This window comes from Miniopterus natalensis, chromosome 15 (assembly GCF_054644295.1).
Source record: "Miniopterus natalensis isolate mMinNat1 chromosome 15, mMinNat1.hap1, whole genome shotgun sequence".
In the NCBI taxonomy this organism is placed as follows: Eukaryota; Metazoa; Chordata; class Mammalia; order Chiroptera; family Miniopteridae; genus Miniopterus; species Miniopterus natalensis.
In genome coordinates, this window is record NC_142095.1 from 36,409,150 (window position 1) to 36,428,498 (window position 19,349).

General features: G+C 38.9%; 1 protein-coding gene and 1 pseudogene across 7 annotated transcripts in view; one reads left to right on the forward strand and one right to left on the reverse strand.

Moving 5' to 3' along the window:
* PBRM1 (polybromo 1) overlaps positions 1-19,349 on the reverse strand; it is a 108,204-nt gene that overhangs the window by 80,370 nt on the left and 8,485 nt on the right. For all 7 annotated transcript variants that reach the window (XM_087825020.1, XM_087825024.1, XM_087825019.1 and 4 more), the window contains 3 exons: positions 16,177-16,324; positions 7,112-7,255; positions 3,312-3,428 (listed from right to left, as the gene is read on the reverse strand). In XM_087825020.1, the coding sequence (XP_087681146.1) occupies positions 3,312-3,428; positions 7,112-7,255; positions 16,177-16,324 (409 nt within the window). The remainder of the gene's footprint in view (positions 1-3,311; positions 3,429-7,111; positions 7,256-16,176; positions 16,325-19,349) is intronic.
* Positions 12,026-13,377, forward strand: LOC107534951 (leucine-rich repeat flightless-interacting protein 2 pseudogene; annotated as a pseudogene).

The window sequence follows — 19,349 nt, forward strand, 5'->3', positions numbered from 1 at the left end:
ATGCGGGAGGCAACCAATTGATGTGTCTCTCTCACATCAATGTTTCTCTTTCTCCCTCTCCCTCTCCCTCTCCCTCTCCCTCCCTCCCTCCCTCCCTCCCTCCCTCCCTCCCTCCCTCCCTCCCTCCCTCCCTCCCTCCCTCCTTCCCTTCCACTCTCTCTGAAAGCAACAGAAAAAATATCCTCAGGTGAGGATTAAAAAAAAAAAAAGAAACAGTTTAGAACACAAATTATGGCACAGTCACCCAAGCTGGGGTGTAAAGTAATCTAAGCTCCTGGCCCAAAGCAACGGGAAAAATATACTCAGGTGAGGATTAAAAAAAGAAAAGAAACCGTTTAGAACACAAATTATGGCACAGCCACCCAAGCTAGGATACAAAGTAATCCAAGCTCCTGGCTCATGTTATTCCCAACCCACCTCTCCCACTTAAGACAGTCCCACTTGGGATTTACAAAGGAAAGGTAAAAATTGCCCTCCCCTCCTTGTTGTTTCTCAAATTGTTACACCCTGAGGGACCACTAGGAACCTACTTTCCCCAACCAACTCCTGTTGCATGGTGTCCCAGAAGCTTTCCCAGAATGGGGGAAGAACTAGATATTACTATTTTATTGCTCCAAATCACCCTTGGTGGCTCAACTAATACTTATTGCCTGCAGAGTAAGAATACACCTTGAGTAAAGATTGTACTTGTTTCCCATAATTTTTTTATTGTAGTAAAATATACATAAGATTTACCACTTAATCATTTTAAATGTACAGATCAGTGGCATTAAGTACATTCACATTATAGTGTAACCACCACCATTGTCCATCTCCAGAACTTTTCATCTTCCCAGACTGAACCTCCATACCCATTACACAATAACTCTCCACTTGCCCACTCCTGCCAGCCTCTGAAAATTGTAATTCTACTTTCCGTCTCTACAAATTTGACTACACTAAATACCTCCTCTAAGAATCATACAATATTTGTCCTTTTGTGTCTGGCTTATTTCATTTACCACAATGCATTCAGGGTTCATTCTCACTTTATCATGTGTCAGAATTTCATTTAAAACTTTTAAAGGCTGAATAATACTCCACTGTGTGTATATATCACATTTTATTTATCCATTCATCTGTTAAGGGATACTTCGGCTGCTTTCACACTTTAGCAACAGTGAAAAATACTGCTATTAACATGGTGTACAAATTTCTCTTTGAAACCCTGCTTTCACTTTTTGGGTATACATCCAAAGTGGAATTGTTGGCTCATATTGTAATTCTATGTTTAATTTTTTTAAAGAATCACCTTACTGATTTCCTCTTTTCTTAAAACTTTAAACTTATGTCCAATATAATCATTATTTTTTTTTCTAATCAGATCCACACTTAGGACAGTAGTGTTTATATATGCTTTGTATCTAATGTCATAACTGTCCTATAACTATTTAAAACACGCCTTTAAATACTAGTCTTGTTGATGACTAGTGGGAAAACTGCATGCCACTCGTCAGTCAACAAGCACTTTTTTATTTTAAATATATCTTTATTGATTTCAGAGAGAGGAAAGGAGAGGGAAAGAGAGATAGAAACATCAATGATGAGTCATTGATTGGCTGCCTCCTGCACGCCCCCGACTGGGGATAAAGCCCGCAACCCAGGCATGTGCCCTGACTGGGAATCAAACCCCAATCACCTGGATCCTAGGTCGATACTCAATCGCTGAGCCATGCCCAGCCGGGCAACAAGCACTTCTTGCACATCTATGGCATGCTAGGTTCCAACTACATGGTAGAGACACAAAGAAAATATGGCATTGTCCTTGTCCTTAAGAAATGCATGGGCCCAGCCAGGCGTGGCTCAGTGGTTGAGCGTCGGCCTAGGATCCAGACAATTGGGGTTCGATTTCCGGTCAGGGCACATGCCTGGGTTGTGGGCTCGATCAATGACTCTCTCATCATTTATGTTTCTATCTCTCTCTCTCCCTCTCCCTCTCCTTTCCTCTCTCTGAAATCAATAAAGATATATTTTTTAAAAAAAAGAAAGAAAAGAAATGCATGGACTAGGGAAGGAGGTAGATACAAAAGTAAATGATCACAATGGAGTTAAGTGCTACAGTGGAAATTTTTGTAGTTCCACAGGCTAAAGTGAAACCTTCAGCTATGTTAATTGCATCTTGGGTGTGAAGCCACAAGGGGCCCTGACACTTTTAAGGGTCTTACTTGTCTAGAAAATCTCTTCTTCCTTGGGGTAGAAAATAGGTCTCTCTTCTCCATTACCAGGTGATTAAGGAGAACTAAGAGGAAGAATTCATTTATCTTTCTTTCATTCTGTCTCCTAAGCAAACAGAATGTCTTTTTGTCTTTTATAAATAAAAGGTTTAGTTTAGGTGTTTATTTTGTAATTTAGAATTACCCATCATAGAAACAACCCAAAAGTCCATCAACAGATGAATAGAAAAACAATGTAGTATAAAAAAACTATATATACAAACAATGGAGTATTATTCAGCCTCAAAAAGGACACATCCTACAACATGGAGGAATTCTGGAAACATTACACTAAATGAAATAAGCCAGACACAAAAGGATAAATATTGCACGATTCCTCTTATATCAGGTACTTAGTCAAATTCAGAGAGAGAGAGAATGTAGAATACTGGTTACAGGGGTTGAAGGTATAGGGGAATAGGGAGTTACTGTTTAATGGGCACAGAGTTTCAATTTAGGAAGAAAATATTCTGAAGATGGATGGTGGTGATGGTTGCACGATAGTATTAATGAGCCTAATATCACTGAATTGTACACTTAAAATGGTTAAATAGTAATCTTATGTTATATGTACTTTATGAAAAAAAAAAACACAACACCCCGGCCAGGCATGGTTAAGCAGTTGAACATTGACCTAGGATTCAGGAGATCGCGGTTCAATTCCCAGTCAGGGCACATGCTGGGTTGCGGGCTCAATCCCCAGTTGGGGGTGTGCAGGAGGCAGCTGATCAATGATGACTCTCCCATCATTGAGGTTTCTATCTCTCTCTCTCCTTCTCCCTTCCTCTCTCTGAAATCAATAAAGATATATTAAAAAAACCAACCAACCAAAAAAAACCCACAAAAATTTTAAAAACCCCACAACCTTCTAGCCAAATATAGAACACACCCTATATATGTGTGCTGCTGAGACCATGAAAAGGAGCCCTTGGCTATCTCCAACGCCTTCCGTTAAGTGTACTGTATTTACTAAAAATAAAACTTTTGAAGTACTTAAAAAAAAAAAAACACACCCAAAAAACACACTTTAATTCACCTATCTTTAATTGTATCACTTACCACTTTAGAAGGCAGTTTCTGAAAAAGTTCGCTAATGAGATGTCCTGACGGATTTGTGGCTACAACTATGGCTTCAAGAAGCTGCTCCAGGATCTCCTTTAAGTAACTTGGAGAAGACTGGGAGGAGGGATTTGGAAGCAAGAAAAGAGGGGAGAAGTAAGTACTTTGAGAGAGAAATGCCACAACAAATGCTGATATTTGAAATAATTTCCAAAATTTGAAAGTCAACTCAAAAGAGCAACTTCTAAACAGTAATTATTGTAAGTACAAGTTTGAAAAATACGGAAATGCTCAGATGGTGAATGCGGTAGCTGTACTCCCAGAATGGCATATGTGGAACTAATGAGGCTCCTTATATATTTCAGTAACTGAATCCTTTGGATCAGATCCTTTTACTAAACTCCATTCCACAGTAAACACTGTAACAGCGAAGTTCAAGTGCCATTTGTATAAATGATTAGAAATGCCTACCTTTTTAGGCTCTGAGCAACTGAAAAAGAAAAACATGCCCCATGATACCCGCTCACTTCTATATCTGTTCATACCTACTAAAGTCTTGGTATTCTGGTAGAATAACTACATATGTAAAGTGGGAACAACATACTTTTCACCAGAGGGTGCTCTGCCAGCTCTCATGACAGAATTCAAGTTATATCAAAACTGAATGGAGATTAAGTCAACTGATGACCATTACTTCTGCTCTCCAGATGGCTGGCTTAGTCCTACCTTAGTCACTGTTTCTACATGGGAAAGTATATGCCCCAAAGAGTGCCTGGCCAGTCTCTACAGTGAGCAACGGGCTATCTCAGTCAATGTTTTTATTAAATGGTAGTTCAAGTCCAATATATAAAATAAAGATTAATGTGCATATAAAATAAAGATTAATGGTTATTTCTGATTTAAATAATAAAAACACTAGTATTTTTATCCTAAACCAACAGGTCTTTTATTTAGTATAGTCTCAATATTAAGGTCCTCCAACATTAACTCCACAGAGAGGGCTTTAACAAATCTCTTGGGTCTATCACAGTGCCTGCCAAAAACAGACCACACAATAAATATTTAACATGTAAGACATGGGATTAGCTGAGTGCCCAGCCACATAAATTTAGAGAACCAACATAATACTGATGAAAGTAGACTAAAATACCCATGTTTACATCATTTACTTCCTGGCTAAAACGTGGTACCACAGAGTTAGCTTCAAAAAGGAGAGTTAGTCCTGGCCGGTGTGGTTAGAGCATCAGCCTGCATACCAAAGGGTCTCAGGTTCGATTCCCAGTCAAGGGTATATACCGTACCTGGGTTGTAGGTTCAATCCTCCAACCCCGTCGGGGTGCATGTGGGAGGCAACCAATGGATGTGTCTCACATTGACATTTCTCTCTTCTCCCCCCTCCCCTCCCTTTCTCTCTCTCTAAAAGTTAATAGAAAAAATATCCTTGGGTGAGGATTAACAAAACAAACAAAAAGAAAAGAAAAAAGAGTTATATTCTACAGCCAAGATTCCTCTCCTCCAAGTCATACCAGCTACTTTGTCTTGCAGATGACAAAGGGAGCAGGGTATGTAAATGCATTCATATAACCTACTCCCACAACTGGGAAAATTCCAAGTACATCATTCTTAATTTAAAAATGAAAGGCCTGAAAATTCCTTCTCCCTTCTTGAGAAACTTAGGGCTAGAAAGAAGTTTGGGAGATATAAATATGAACATTCAAGATCCTTCCAGTTTCTTACTGAAATAAACACAGGCAATTCCTAAATATAGACATTTTCATTTTTGACTAGAACCCTGGAGGCCTAATAAGGCTGAGCCCCCTGTAGGTAATGAATGTTCTGTCCAAGAAAGCATGGGTTAAGTTGCTGCTCCCACATTAATACCAGAGAGTAAAATTTTAGGGAATCCCTAAATGCCTTCTACTTAATTCCAATCATTTAATTTCTAGAAAAAAATTGACAAGGTCCCCAGAAACTAGATTTTGAGAATACACAAAGAAGTTATGTTTTTTGTTGTTGTTGTTAATCCTCACCCAACGATATTTTTCCATTGCTTTTTAGAGTGAGGGTGGGAGGAAAAATGGGGAGGGGGAGAGAAAAACACTGATGTGAGAGAGGCACACCGACTGGCTGCTGCCTGCATGCACCCTGCCTGGGGCCAGGGATTAAACCTGCAACCCAGGTACATGCCCTTGACTGGGAATCAAACCCAAGACCCTTTGGTGCATGGGCCAATGCTCTAACCACTGAGCAACACAAGTCAGGGCAAGAAGTTGTTCTGAGAAATTCACCCACCACTGCTTCTTTCTGTGTCGAAGTTTCAGGAAAGAAAGGGAAATGTACTGCTTTGGGTATCTTACTATTTAGCTGAAGAGAGATATAATTCCTTTTATTATTTTCTTTCTTCTTTATAAATGTGTGCTCATTCAGCAAGAATTTATCGGTACTGCCCTGCCTGGTGTGGTTCAGTGGTTAGCGTGTTGGCCAGTGTACTGAAGGGGCTCCGGTCCAATTCCCGGTCAAGGGCACATGCCTGGGTTGGTGGTTCTTTCCCAACCCCGGTCAGGGCACATGCAAAAGGCAACCAGTTGATGTGTCTCTCTCATATTAATGTTTCTCTCTCTCTACTCCTTCTTACTCTCTCTCAAAAAAAACCAAACAAATACAAAAACAAACAATGGAAAAAAATATCCTCAGGTGAGGACTGACAAGCAAACAAAAAAAGTATTTATCCGTACCTACGAGTCAGGCACGATCTAGATGTCAGGAATAGGTGAACAAGGTGATTTCTTTTGTCGACTATAATTCTACTTGGGAGAAGACAGAAAGTAAACATGTAATCTAATAAACAAGTTATTTCACCAAATTATATAGTGGTAAAGACTGAAGACCATAGAACAGAGGGATGTGATGACGGAAAAGGAGTATGGAGCAAACAATTTAGATAGGTGGTCAGGAAAGTCCTCTCCCAGTTGATATTAAGTGATATTACAATAATGAAAAAGAGCCAGTGATAGGAAAAGCCAAAGGAAACATTCTAAGCAAAAGAGCAACTGCAAAATTCCAGAGGAAGGAATACACTTAGCACATTCTAGGAACAGTACTCAGTCTAACCTACAAAAATATTTCTAAGGTGATTCCACTGACTCTCCAACTCCAATTTTGTTTTTTGTGGTGATTGTTAATTCCTCACCTGAGGACATTTTTATATTTTTTCCATTGCTTTTCAGAGAGAGTAGAAGGGAGGGAAGGACGGAGAGAGGGAGAAAGGTGGGAAGAGAAAGAGAGAGAAACATTGATGTGAGAGAGACACATAGACTGGTTGGCTCCTGCACTCGCCCTGACAGGAGGCAGGAAGCAAATCTGGAACCGAGGTACATGCCCTCAACCGGAAATCGAACTCGAGACCCCTCGGTGTGCAGGCCGACACTTTAACCACTGAGCCACTCCGGCCAGGGCTGACTCCCAACTTTCAATCACAACAAAGCTTACTCTTACATGGTATCTCAATCTAGGAATACTGAATCACTTGATGATATGAAGGTTCTTTTTAAAACTGAGCGGGAAATATGCATTAACATAAGAGCAATTCATAAAAACATGCGTGAGTATGGGACACATTGTCCAGGATGTCTTATGATCCCTTGTAAATGCAGTGGGGCTCTCTGTCTATATTATGCCCTTTTACTCTCCCAGTTACCAACACAACTATATAGAAAGCCCACAACACCCCAGAGAAAATCACAGAGGCCTTGTCCACTTCCTAACAGCCCATCTATCACCCGTTCCAGCTGCACACTTACTCCTTCAGTTACTGTGCCTTGATTGTCTTGCACATCTTCATCATCATCATCATCATCTGCTTCTCCTTTCTGAACAAACTCATTTCTTGTTCGAAGGTACAAATCCCAGAGTTTACAAGCAGCTTTATATTCAGGAGAATCTGGCTGTACATTAGCAAAAAGAGAAAAAAAGATCACTTTATTATTTTATTATAAATCAATTATTACTTTTAAAGCATCTTGTTCCAGCAAAGACTGGTTTTCTAAGGCATAACTTCAAAATCTCTATTACAAATTTTAAACTACTTATGATTAAAAGATACATGGGCTTCAATTTTCTTCTCAAAAACTAAGTGTATGTTTTAAAGGCATTCTGAAATCAAATTTATTTATGCCCTATCTTATTACAGAAAGACTTGAGGCAAAATATAAATGATTTTCTAAATTAAGCCTAATTATTACTAAGAAAGGTCACTTAAGGAATAAGACCTGGTGCAGCCACTATGGAAAACAGTATGGACAATCCTCAAAAAACAAAACAAAACAAAAAGCCCACAACCCTAAAAATACATCTATCATACAACCCAGCAATTCCACTTCTGGGTATTTATCCACAGAAAACAAAAACACTAATGTGAAAAGACATATGCACCCCATGTTCATTTCAGCCTTATTTAGAACAGTCAAGATATGGAAGCAACCTAGGTACATACACACACAGACACACACACTGGAATATTACACAGCAATAAAAAAGAAGGAAATTCTGCCATTTGCAACAACATGGATGGACCTAGAGAATATTATACTAACTGAAATGAATCAGACAAAGACAAATACTGTATGGTTTCATTTATATGTGGAATCTAAAAAACAAAACAAATGAACAAACAAACACAACAACAGACTCAGAAACACAGACCAAAGGGATAGATACCAGAGGGGAGGAGGATGAGGGGATGAGTGAATAACGCTAAGGGGAATACAGTCAGTAATATTGTGATAAATTTGCATAGTGATAGATGATTAATAGAATTGCGGGGTGGATCACATTGTAAGGTATGGAGATATCACTATATTATACACCTGAAACTAATGTAACTAATATAATACTGTATACCAACTATACTTACAATAAATAGAAAAAGAAGGATAAGACCCAATTTAAAGGATACAAGTCAAAAGGCTAGAAGTTAATGATTGTTCTGATATCACTTCTATTTTTTAATATATTTAATACCTTATTTGAAGATTTCTTTTCCTGAAGGACTTGCATATCTAATTTGCTGTTCATTTGTGGAAATGAACTCTAACTGAAGCTTTCCAGTAAAAACAACGCTGGATAAAATGTTAGAAAACAAAAAAAATAATAAAACTTGAAAAGTACATCCATGTGGCCCTCAGTAGCTAGAGCATCGGCCTGCACACCAAAGGGTCAAGGGCATGTACCTCGGAGGCAGGTTCGATTCCCAGCCCTGGTTGGGGTGCCTGTGGCAGGCAACCAATCGATGTGTCTCTTTCACACTGATGTTTTTTTTCTGTCTCTCCCACACCACCTCTCTCTCTCCCTTCCTCTCTCTCTAAAAATCAATGGAAAAATATGCTCAGGTGAGGATTAACCACAAATAAAATAAAATACATCCATCTGCTTCCAGTTAAGAGTAAGCAATGCCCATAAAATCAGGAATAGAGTAAAAGTGGGATTGCAGATGAGCAGGCAGAATACCACGTTAACCTTGATGGCATCTGTAAGGCAAGATAAACTTGAGCTTTAGTTTATAAGGCTCTGGGAGGATGCAAGGGCAGGAGATAAAGGCCAAGTGCCACCAGAAGATGGAACTCAAAGCCCATGGCTGCAGTGTAAGTGAAAGTTCAAAACAATTCATTTTCTGCACTGTCAAGGAATAAGGAGGACTACACACCCCAACCTCCACCCAGCTCAATCTGCGCCTATCTCAATCATGGTACTATGGGAAAAGAAGCGCAAGATGAATCTCTGAGAACTCTTTTTTTAATTTTTTTATTTTTTATTATTTTTTTAAATATATCTTTATTGATTTCAGAGAGAGGAAAGGAGAGGGAGAGAGAGACAGAAACATCAATGATGAGAAAGTCATTGATCAAGCCCACAACCCAGGCATGTGCCCTGACTGGGAATCGAACCCCAATCTCCTGGATCCTGGGTCGATGCTCAACCGCTGAGCCACGCCCAGCCGGGCCTCTGAGAACTCTTTATCATGAGCTAGCACTAATAAAAATAGGCCAGGTGCCTAGAATAAACAATAAATCTCTTCTCTGGATCAACTCAACTTCAATCCCAGACTCAAAGAATCTCTAGAGATAAAGTTCTAAGAAATACTAGCTTGTGATAAAAATCCATGAAACACACAATAAAAGAATCACAACAGAAAGCTAACAGAAATGACAGCAAATCAGACATGTAAGTACTTCAGATACTGGAATTATCTGCCACAGAATAAAAAATATGTTGAACACATTTAAAGAACAATGGAATTAAAGATATAAGCAAAGCACAGGAACCCCCCCCCAAAAAAACCCTACCAAAATATGAAAAACAGAAATACCAAAATGTAAAAATTCAATAGATTGGTTTAAAAGATTTCAAAGAAAATGAGAACTAAAAAACAACACAGACACCAAAAAAGGGACTATGAAAAGAGAAATGGAGACCCAAGAGAGTTCTGATATAATTTTCAATCTGAGTTTTATAAGGAGAAGAGAGAACGGGCAAAGGCAATATGCAGACATAATGGCTAAAAACTTTCCAGAGCTGATGAAAAACACCAATCCAAAGTTTCAGGAAGCCCCAAATTGTATAAGTAAAAAGATATTCATATCTAGACATATCACAGTAAAACTGTAGAATACAAAAGGCAGATACTAAAAAGAAGATACAAAAAGAAGATACTGAAAATAGCCAGGCCCAGCCGGGCATGGCTCAGCAGTTGAGCATCGACCTAGGATCCAGGAGATCGGGGTTCGATTCCGGGTCGGGGCACATGCCCAGGTTGCGGGCTGCAACCGATCAATGACTCTCTCATCATTGATGTTTCTATCTCTCTCTCTCCCTTCCTCTCTCTGAAATCAATAAAGGTATGTTAAAAAAAAAAAACAATAAATTTTTTTTTTTAAATAAACAAATAAATAAATAATAAAAATAAATAAAAATAGCCAGAAAAGAAAGACAAATAACCTTTAAAGGAATTACAATTATACTAACAGATGACTTTTCAGTAGCAATAAAAGAATGAATAAAGAAAGTAGTAGCCCTAGACAGTTTTGCTCAGTGGTTAGTGCCGGCCCTCAGACTGAAGGGTACCAGCTTTGATCCCGGCCAAAGGCAGGGACCTTGGTTGCAGGCTTGATCCCCAGCCCTGGTCAGTGTACATGCGGGAGGCAACCAATCAATGTCTCTCTCTCTCTCTCTCTCTCTCTCCCCATCCCTTCCACTCTCTCCGAAAAAACAATGGGAAAAAAATCCTTGTGTGAGAATTAAAAAGGGAGGCAAGGAGGGAGGGAGGCAGGGAGGGAGGGAGGGAGGGGAAAGAAAGATGTTTGTGAATAAAAACTACTGATTATATAAAACAATAACATTATTTTATGGTATTAAAAATTTTACAAAAAGAACTAAAATACAAAACATCAGTAGCATAAGTAAAGCAATCAGAGTTGAATTAATCTAAGGTCTTTGTATTGTTTAGAAGGTTTAAGATGCTGATTAACTTTTGACTTTGATAATTCAATTATGCATATTAAAATTTCTTGGATAGGAACTAAAAGTTTATCCACAAATCTTACAACTTCCAAACTGTAGAGGGAATAAAAGAGAATAGATTAGCCGGGCCAGGCGTGGCTCATCGGTTGAGCGTCGACCCAGGATCCAGGTGACCGGGGTTTGATCCCCGGTCAGGGCACATGCCCGAGTTTCGGGCTTGATCAATGACTCTCTCATCATTGATGTTTCTATCTCTCTCTCCCTCTCCCTTCCTCTCTCTGAAATCAATAAAAGATATGTATATATTAAAAGAAAAAAAAAAGGAGAATAGATTAAAACCAAAGTGAAGCCAACAGAAGGCAGATAGAAAAAATAAGAAATAAATTACAAAGTGAGGTAAGTAGAAAGCTAAAACTTAAAAATTTTTTATTTATTGATTGCTTTTTAAAAAGGGAGAAAGGAGAAAGAAACATCGATTTGTTAATGCACTTATTATGCCTTCACTGGTTGATTCTTGTATGTACCCTGATCAGGGATCGAACTCGCAATCATGGTGTATCAAGATGATGCTCTAACCAGTTGAGCTACCTGGCCAGGGAAAGTTGAAATATAGATAATAGGAACATATCCAAACTTAATGGTTATCACTAAAACTACAAAGAAATGATGAAACGGTCCAGTTAAAAAGTAAAGATTAGCCCTGGCCACATGGCTCAGTTCAGTTGGTTGGATTATCAGTCCTTACACCAAAAGGTTATGGGTTCAATTCCTGGTCAGGGCAAATACCTAGGTTTTGAGTTCCATGCCCAACTGGGGTGCATGGGGCAGGCAACTGATTAATGTTTCTCTCTCTCTTCCTCTCTCTCTTAAAAAAAACACAGAAAACCCTTGGGAGAGGGTAAAAAAAAAAAAGAGTATAGAGGGCCCCGCCTCTCCGCCTCCTCCGCCAGCCGCTGGGGCTGCGGCTCCTCCTGGGGGCTGGTTCTCGCTGCCTAAGCCTGGGCGCTGAGGGGACACAGGCGTGACAGGCTCATCGGCCACTGGCACCTGGAGCTGCCGCGTCCAGCCCAGCCCGCCTGGCCGGGGTCCTGGGATGAAGTTCGCCCTCCGCGTCCCTCGCCCTTTGCTCCCCGCTCTTCAGCAGGCGGGCTCCCAGCGGACGGGCCACTCTCCGGCCCTTCCCGGGCCACACCGCAGCCACTGCCCGCGCCCAGAGGCAGGGCTGAAAACAGACTGAAATCATTTTTCAGAGTTAAAAGACTATCAGGAAGACGAGATGGGGACTCCTGGTTCTGGAAGGAAAAGAACACCTGTGAAAGACCCATTTTCTGCAGAAGATGAAGCTCTGAGTAACATTGCCAGAGAGGCAGAGGCAAGGCTGGCAGCAAAACGGGCCACCCGGGCAGAAGCAAGAGATACACACATGAGAGAAATGGAACGACAGCAAAAAGAGTTGGATGAAAAATCTGACGAACAGTATGCTGAAAATTACACAAGACCTTCATCTCGAAATTCTGCCTCAGCAACAACCCCTCTAAGTGGAAACTCATCTAGAAGAGGAAGCGGGGACACCAGCAGCTTAATAGATCCAGACACCTCATTAAGTGAATTGCGGGAGTCTTTGTCTGAAATGGAAGAAAAGTATAAGAAAGCCATGGTTTCTAATGCACAGTTAGACAATGAGAAGAACAATTTGATCTACCAGGCAGACACCCTCAAGGATGTTACTGAAGAACAAGAGGAACAGATGGCAGAATTTTATAGAGAAAATGAAGAAAAATCGAAGGAGTTAGAAAGGCAGAAATGTGTAGGGTGTTGCAGCATAAAATGCATGAACTTAAAGGCCTTTGACAAAGAGATGAGCTTATTGAGAAACATGGCTTAGTTATAATCCCCGATAGCACTCCCAATGGTGAGGTCAAGCATGAGCCAGTGGTTGGAGCCATCACTGTGGTGTCTCAGGAAGCTGCTCAGGTCTTGGAGTCTGCAGGAGAAGGTCCTCTAGGTGTAAGGCTACGAAAACTTGCTGGAGAAAAGGAAGAGCTGCTATCACAGGTTAGAAAACTGAAGCTGCAGTTAGAGGAAGAGCGGCAGAAATGCTCCAGGGGTGACGGCACGGTGGCTGGTGACCTGGCCCGACTACAGAATGGCTCCGACTTGCAGTTCATCGAAATGCAGAGAGATGCTAATAGACAAATTAGTGAATACAAGTTTAAGTTTCAAAAGCAGAACAGGATATAACCACCTTGGAGCAAAGTATTAGCTGGCTTGAGGGACAGGTGCTGAGATATAAAACTGCTGCTGAGAATGCCGAAAGTAGAAGACGAACTGAAAGCAGTAAAAAAGGAAGCTACAACGAGAGTTACGAACAGCACTGGACAAGATTGAGGAGATGGATATGACCAACAGCCACCTGGCCAAGCGGCTGAAGATGAAGGCCAACAGGACAGCACTTCTGGCCCAGCAACAGAGAGGCCACCTGTCTACCTGGCTGCTCTCCTGGGCCCCACCCAGAGAAACTGACTTCTGTCCGTTGACAAACCCCTTTTAGTACTGTTTGAGTTTTGTCTTTAATATAGCCACCTTTGTATTTTATAATTTATGAGAGAATGAAATAGGTTGAATCTTCATGAATGAACAATTCAGATTTTGTTTGTAGTTTAATTCTAGACTAAGAACTGGTCCATGCTGGGGGGTTTTGTTTTTTATTCCCGTAATTTTAGAATCAAATTTACTCACCATTTGCCCCCAGCTGCCTCAGTGACTGGGCACTTGGAGGCCTCCACCTGGGTTGTGGAGGACAGCAATTCTGAGTGCTCACTGAACTACTTGCTGGAGACCTCAGAGAAAACACAAGTGCCTTCTCCACAGTGCAATTCAGACTTCAGTGATCTCCAGTGGTCAAAGCATGCCCTTCATGTCAGATAGCATTTATATTTTAGTGAAGAAACAAGTTCACAGGTGGGGAATATATGTTTCACTAAAATTTATATGTTTGGAGGAAAAAGCCTTTTTTGTAAAATATTTAAATTTATATAAGAAAATGTTAGAAAAAGATATGGGGAGTGTACATAAAACTTGCTTTATTGCATGGTACAGGGAACCCAGGTCCCAGTACTCTTAAAGTAAGAGTAGGGTCCTTAGTCTTCAACATCAGCTGTGCTGTATCTTTTAAGGTATTTCATCTACCGCTGCTTTGTGAAATGAAGCCTCGGATAATTCCAATTGGGGGTGAGAGGGGCAGGGCAGGCAGGTGGGACATCTACCTGGAGATTCTATTAAACATATCCTTTTGCTGACCAAAAAAAAAAAAAGAATATAGAAAAAGTATAAATACTATCAACTGGATTAATAGAAATTCACACATATGCTATTTACAAGAGAATCATCAGCATTAAAAGGATATGAATAGGTTGAAAGTAAAGAATGGGAAAAACACAAAAATAAAGCTGGTATAACTATATTAATATCAGGCAAAACAGAACTCAGAAGACATTACTAACAATAAAGAGGATTACTATGTAATGCAAAAAAAATTCCATTTACTAGGACAACATAACTTTAAACTCATATGCTCCTGTTTGAATAGTTTCAAAATATGTACATGAAAAAATCAACAGACAAGTCCATCATTACAATGAGAAACTTTAAAACATCTCATTTGGGAAGTAGATAGTTCATACAGGTAAATCAATTAGGATGTAAAAGGTTTTAGCAACATAAATAACAAGTTAGGTGTACCAGTGTACAAATTTTATATTCACAAAATTTATATCAGCACTATTCATTATAGCTAAAAGTAAAAACAATCCAAATGTCCATTAACTGGGAAACAGATAAGCAAAATGTGGTATTATCCACATAATACAGGGCGGGGCAAAAGTAGGTTTACAGTTGCTTATATGGAAAATAATACAATAATAAATAAATAATAATACAAGAATAAACTCTTATGTTTTGTGTACTCACACTATAAACTTACTTTTGCCCTACCCTGTACATGTTATGACATCAATGAACCTTAAACATATTATGCTCAGAGAAAGAAGCTAGTCACCAAAGGTCATATGGTGTATGACTCCATTTATATGCAATGTCCTAAGCAGGCAAATCCATACAGAAAGTAGATTGGTAGTTGCAAGAGGCCCCTGGGAGGAGGGTCAACAGAGAATGCCTGTTAGGTATGTTCTTCTTTTGGGGATAATGAAAATATTCTGGGTTAGATAGTGGCAATAGCTCCACAACTTTGTAAGTATACCAAAACCCCTGAATTCTATACTTTAAAAGTGTGTAAATTATAACTCAAATAAAGGAAATATGTATGTACACACACAGTTTTAATAAATCTAACAACATTTTTGCAGAATCTCTATAAAAGAACACTTAAAGCTTTGCTAAAATAAATTAAAGAAGACTTAAATGAAGACACACCAAATTCATAGACTGGAATAATCAATATTGTAATTATGTCAATTCTCCAAAATAAGATCTATGGAGAGTCAACACAATTCCAGTAAGAACTGTTGACTTAAGACACTAATACTAAAATATATAAGGAAAGGCCAAGAATGACTAAGAAAAGGGCAAGAATAGCTAACATGCTTTCCTGAACAGATAAAGAGTTATAAAGCCATAATAATTAAGGCAGGAATAGAACAGCCCAGCAATAAACTGGCCAGAACCAAAGGAACAGAAATAAAAAGTCAGAAAGAGAGCCATGAGCACATGGAAATAATGACAGCAATGACATTACAGACAAATGCGGAGGGGACGGCCATTTTAAGGTGCTGCTTATTCCTGTAGGAAAACAGTATCTCTACCTCACAGGATACACAAAAATCAATCCCAGCTGCTTTTAAGGCTTAGATGTAAATGATAAAACTATTAAACCTTCAGAAGAAAATATAAAAGAAGAATGTTTTTATAAACTTTGGGCAAGAGGAGTTTCTGAAACAAGACAAAGGATAAACCACAAAGTTAAAGATTTGTGCATTAGAGTATATTAAAATAAAAAACTTCTCATCAAAAGAACCATAAAAAGAGTGAAAAAAACAGACACACAGAGGAAGATATTTGTAACACATATAACAACAAAAGATTAGTACCTAGTTCAAAAATTTCTAGAAACATACAAATGACAACCCCCTCCCCCAAAATAGACAAAAGATCCCAGCAGACACAGAATAAGAGTAGTTCATAATCATATGAATGGAAGTTCAGTCTCTTTAAAAATAAAAATGCAAACTCAAACCACCAAATGAGAAACCACTATTCACCTACAAGATTGGTAAATATTAAAAAGCCAGGTATTGATCAAATTGGGTACCTTCCAAATTTGATGCTTTCTTACCTTATAATAGGCCTTTGCATTGTTAAAAAGCAGCTGGAAGTCAGCAGTCAGCAGATTAACATCATCATACTCTTCCATTTTTAATTTCTGTTGGATTTTCATCAAGTCAATAGGCTGAGAAACCACTTCATAATAGTCTGGTTGATTTCTGTTATAATTTAATGGTTTTTTTAAAAGGTATTAATCCAAAGCCTATAAAGAGTTATATTTCAAAATATCTGTGGTAATGTCAATATTTCAAGTGATAGAACATACCAGACTTACTGCCATTACTAGAACTAAAAGTGAATAACGAAAGCAAGATGCATATGCACGCCCTTTTCAAAATATGTGTTAGTGATATAAAAACCTAAATTACCCTATGTGATGATCTTTTATATGCTAAATATTTAAGATTTAGGGCACCAACACTAAAACCATGTCAATTGTATCTTCTGCAAATAGAAATGATTTATACTTCATGGTGTTTAATAGTGGCTGAAAACAGATACTCAAAGCTCTTTATCAACTGTGACCAAACAACTTTTTCTGCCCAGTACTATCAAGTGCCTAGTAGATTAGAACTATACTGTTCTAATATCATTACTAAAGTTACAAAGGAGGAATCTGAGGGCCTTGGCACAAGCAGCTCACCAAAGATAAAGGGACATCAGATGTATCCAAGCATGACCAAACAATTAAAAAAATAAAACACCTTGGGAATGATAAACACAAAATTCAGGATAGTGATTATATATTGGAGGGGAAACAGCGAGTGACATACAGAAAACTTCCAATGTAGTTACAATGATAATTTCTTCAGCTGGGTTTGGGGTTTATGGATGTTTACTTTTATCCTTCCTGGCTTTTTTTCAAACTAAGTTCCATGAGACAAGCAAGCTGTCTAAAATATGATCTATGTGGCTATTTTTCTCAATTCTCCCTTGGGGGTAGGTAGTTAACTTCATTCTAGAGCTGTAAGATAAGATTACTTTTAATCTGTCTTGGGACCTTGGCTGACATGTTATAGCCATGTTAAGTATATTTAACACCTAAAAACTTTTTATTATGACATAAAAGTTGCAGAATAGTACAAAGAATGCTTTTTTCTGAACCATTTGAATGTAAGCTGCTGACATATCCTATAACCACTGAGTAGTTTAATGTATATTTCCTACAAACAAGGATCACAGTTCAACCATCAATATCAGGAAATTAACTGATATAGTACCACCATTTAATCCTCAAACCCCACTCATATTTTGCTCAGTTCCAAAATTGCCCTTTGTAACAAAAGGATCAACTCTAGAATCACATGTTGCATTTACTTATACTTCTTTAGTTTCCTTCACCCTGAAACAATTCCTCAGTCTTTCCTTGACTTTCATGATCTTGATACGTTTGAAGATTACCAGGCCAGTTATGTTGTAAAATGTCGTCCCTCAATTTGGGTTTGCCTGTTTTCCTGGTAAGTGAATATTATGCTTCTTTGGCAGGACTATGACAGAAATGACAGTGTATTTGTCTTACTGTATCCTGTCAGGTGGCACATGACTTCAACATCTCATTACTCAGACGAGGCTACTTTTGATCACTTCACTATTGTGGTGTCTGCCAGCTTCTCAACTGACCACCTTACTCTTTTTCTCCTTGTACATTATGGATAGACACCTCCAGACTATGTAAAAGCCCATTCCTCACCAATTTATTTATATCAAAATATATTCCTGTTTTACTCAGTGGGTTAAAAACTATTATTATAATGATTTTTATGCTTAAACTGCTCTGGGTTCAGCCAGGAGTCCTTTCAAGATGCCTTCTATTTTCTTTGGCCTTTTGACATGTTACCATCACCCTTTGAGAACCTGCTTATTTTCTGGTACCGTAAGATCTTACAAGCTCATCTCATATTTCCTGCCCTTGAAATCAGAAATTTCCCCCAAAGAACTATATTTTCTTTTAATGGTAAATAGTATTCATTTATTTATCTTCACTAGAGGATATTTTTTCCATTGCTTTTCAGAGAGTGGGAGGGGGGGAGAAACATCAATGTGAGAGAGACACATCAACTGGTTGTCTCCTGCACGCACCCCAATCAGGACCAAGGAAAGAGCCTGCAACCGAGGTAAGTACCCTTGGCCAGAATGGAACCTGGGACCCTTCAGTCCCTCGGCTGACACTCTAACCACTGAGCCAAACAGGCTAGGGTAATGGTAAATAGTATTTAAAAACCAAGACCAAGGTGCTAGAACTATAAAATTAAGTATTAGGGGATAAAAGGAGTACTCAATCTGCTACTCAGAGAAAGTATAAGAACATTAAGGTATCTGTGAGTACCCAATGAAGACTCATCCAGGCCTAATATCAATGTGTTAGTGGTGCAAAGGGACTTTCTTAGAGTGAGCATTAGGGCTTTGTTAACTTGATATCCAAGATGGCTCTCTCTACCTAGGCTTGATGGGTCCATAGTCCACTGCTCTGTGCTGAGGTTTAGCTTTTAAATACCATTTACTTCTGCAGCCTCTCAGGCTTAGGGATTTATCTGTAGACAACTGAGAATCCAAAAAGGGAATGAATGTACAGTAGTCCCTCTTCATTTGCAGCTTTGTTTTCCATGATTTCAGTTACAGTAAACGTGGTCCAAAAATGTTAAATGGAAAATTCCAGAAATCAATTCATAAGTTTTAAGTTGCATGCTATTCATGCTACCCTGCACCATCCTGACCAGGATGTGGATCACCCCTTTGTCCAAAGAATCCACACTGTATCTGCTACCTGCCTGTGGGCCACTTAGTACCCAGTAAAGCTATCATTAGGTCGACTGTGGCAATACTGCAGTGCTTCTGTTCAAATAATGGCCTCAAAGTGCAAGAGCAGTGATTCTGGAAATTCAGGTATGCCAAAGAGAAGCTAGCTGTAAAGTGCTTCCTTTAAGTGAAAAGATGAAAGTCCTCAACTTAATAAGGAAAAAAAAAATCGTATGCTGAGGTTGTGAAGACTGATTGATAAGAATGAATCTTCTATCCATGATGTTGTGAAGAAGTTTGAAAAAGAAATTCATGCTGGTTTCACTGTAACACCTCAAACTGCAAAAGTTATAGCCACAGTACATGATAAGTGCTTAGTTAAGATGGAAAAGGCATTAAATTTGTGGGTGGAAGACATGAACAGAAAATATGTTCCAATTGATGGCA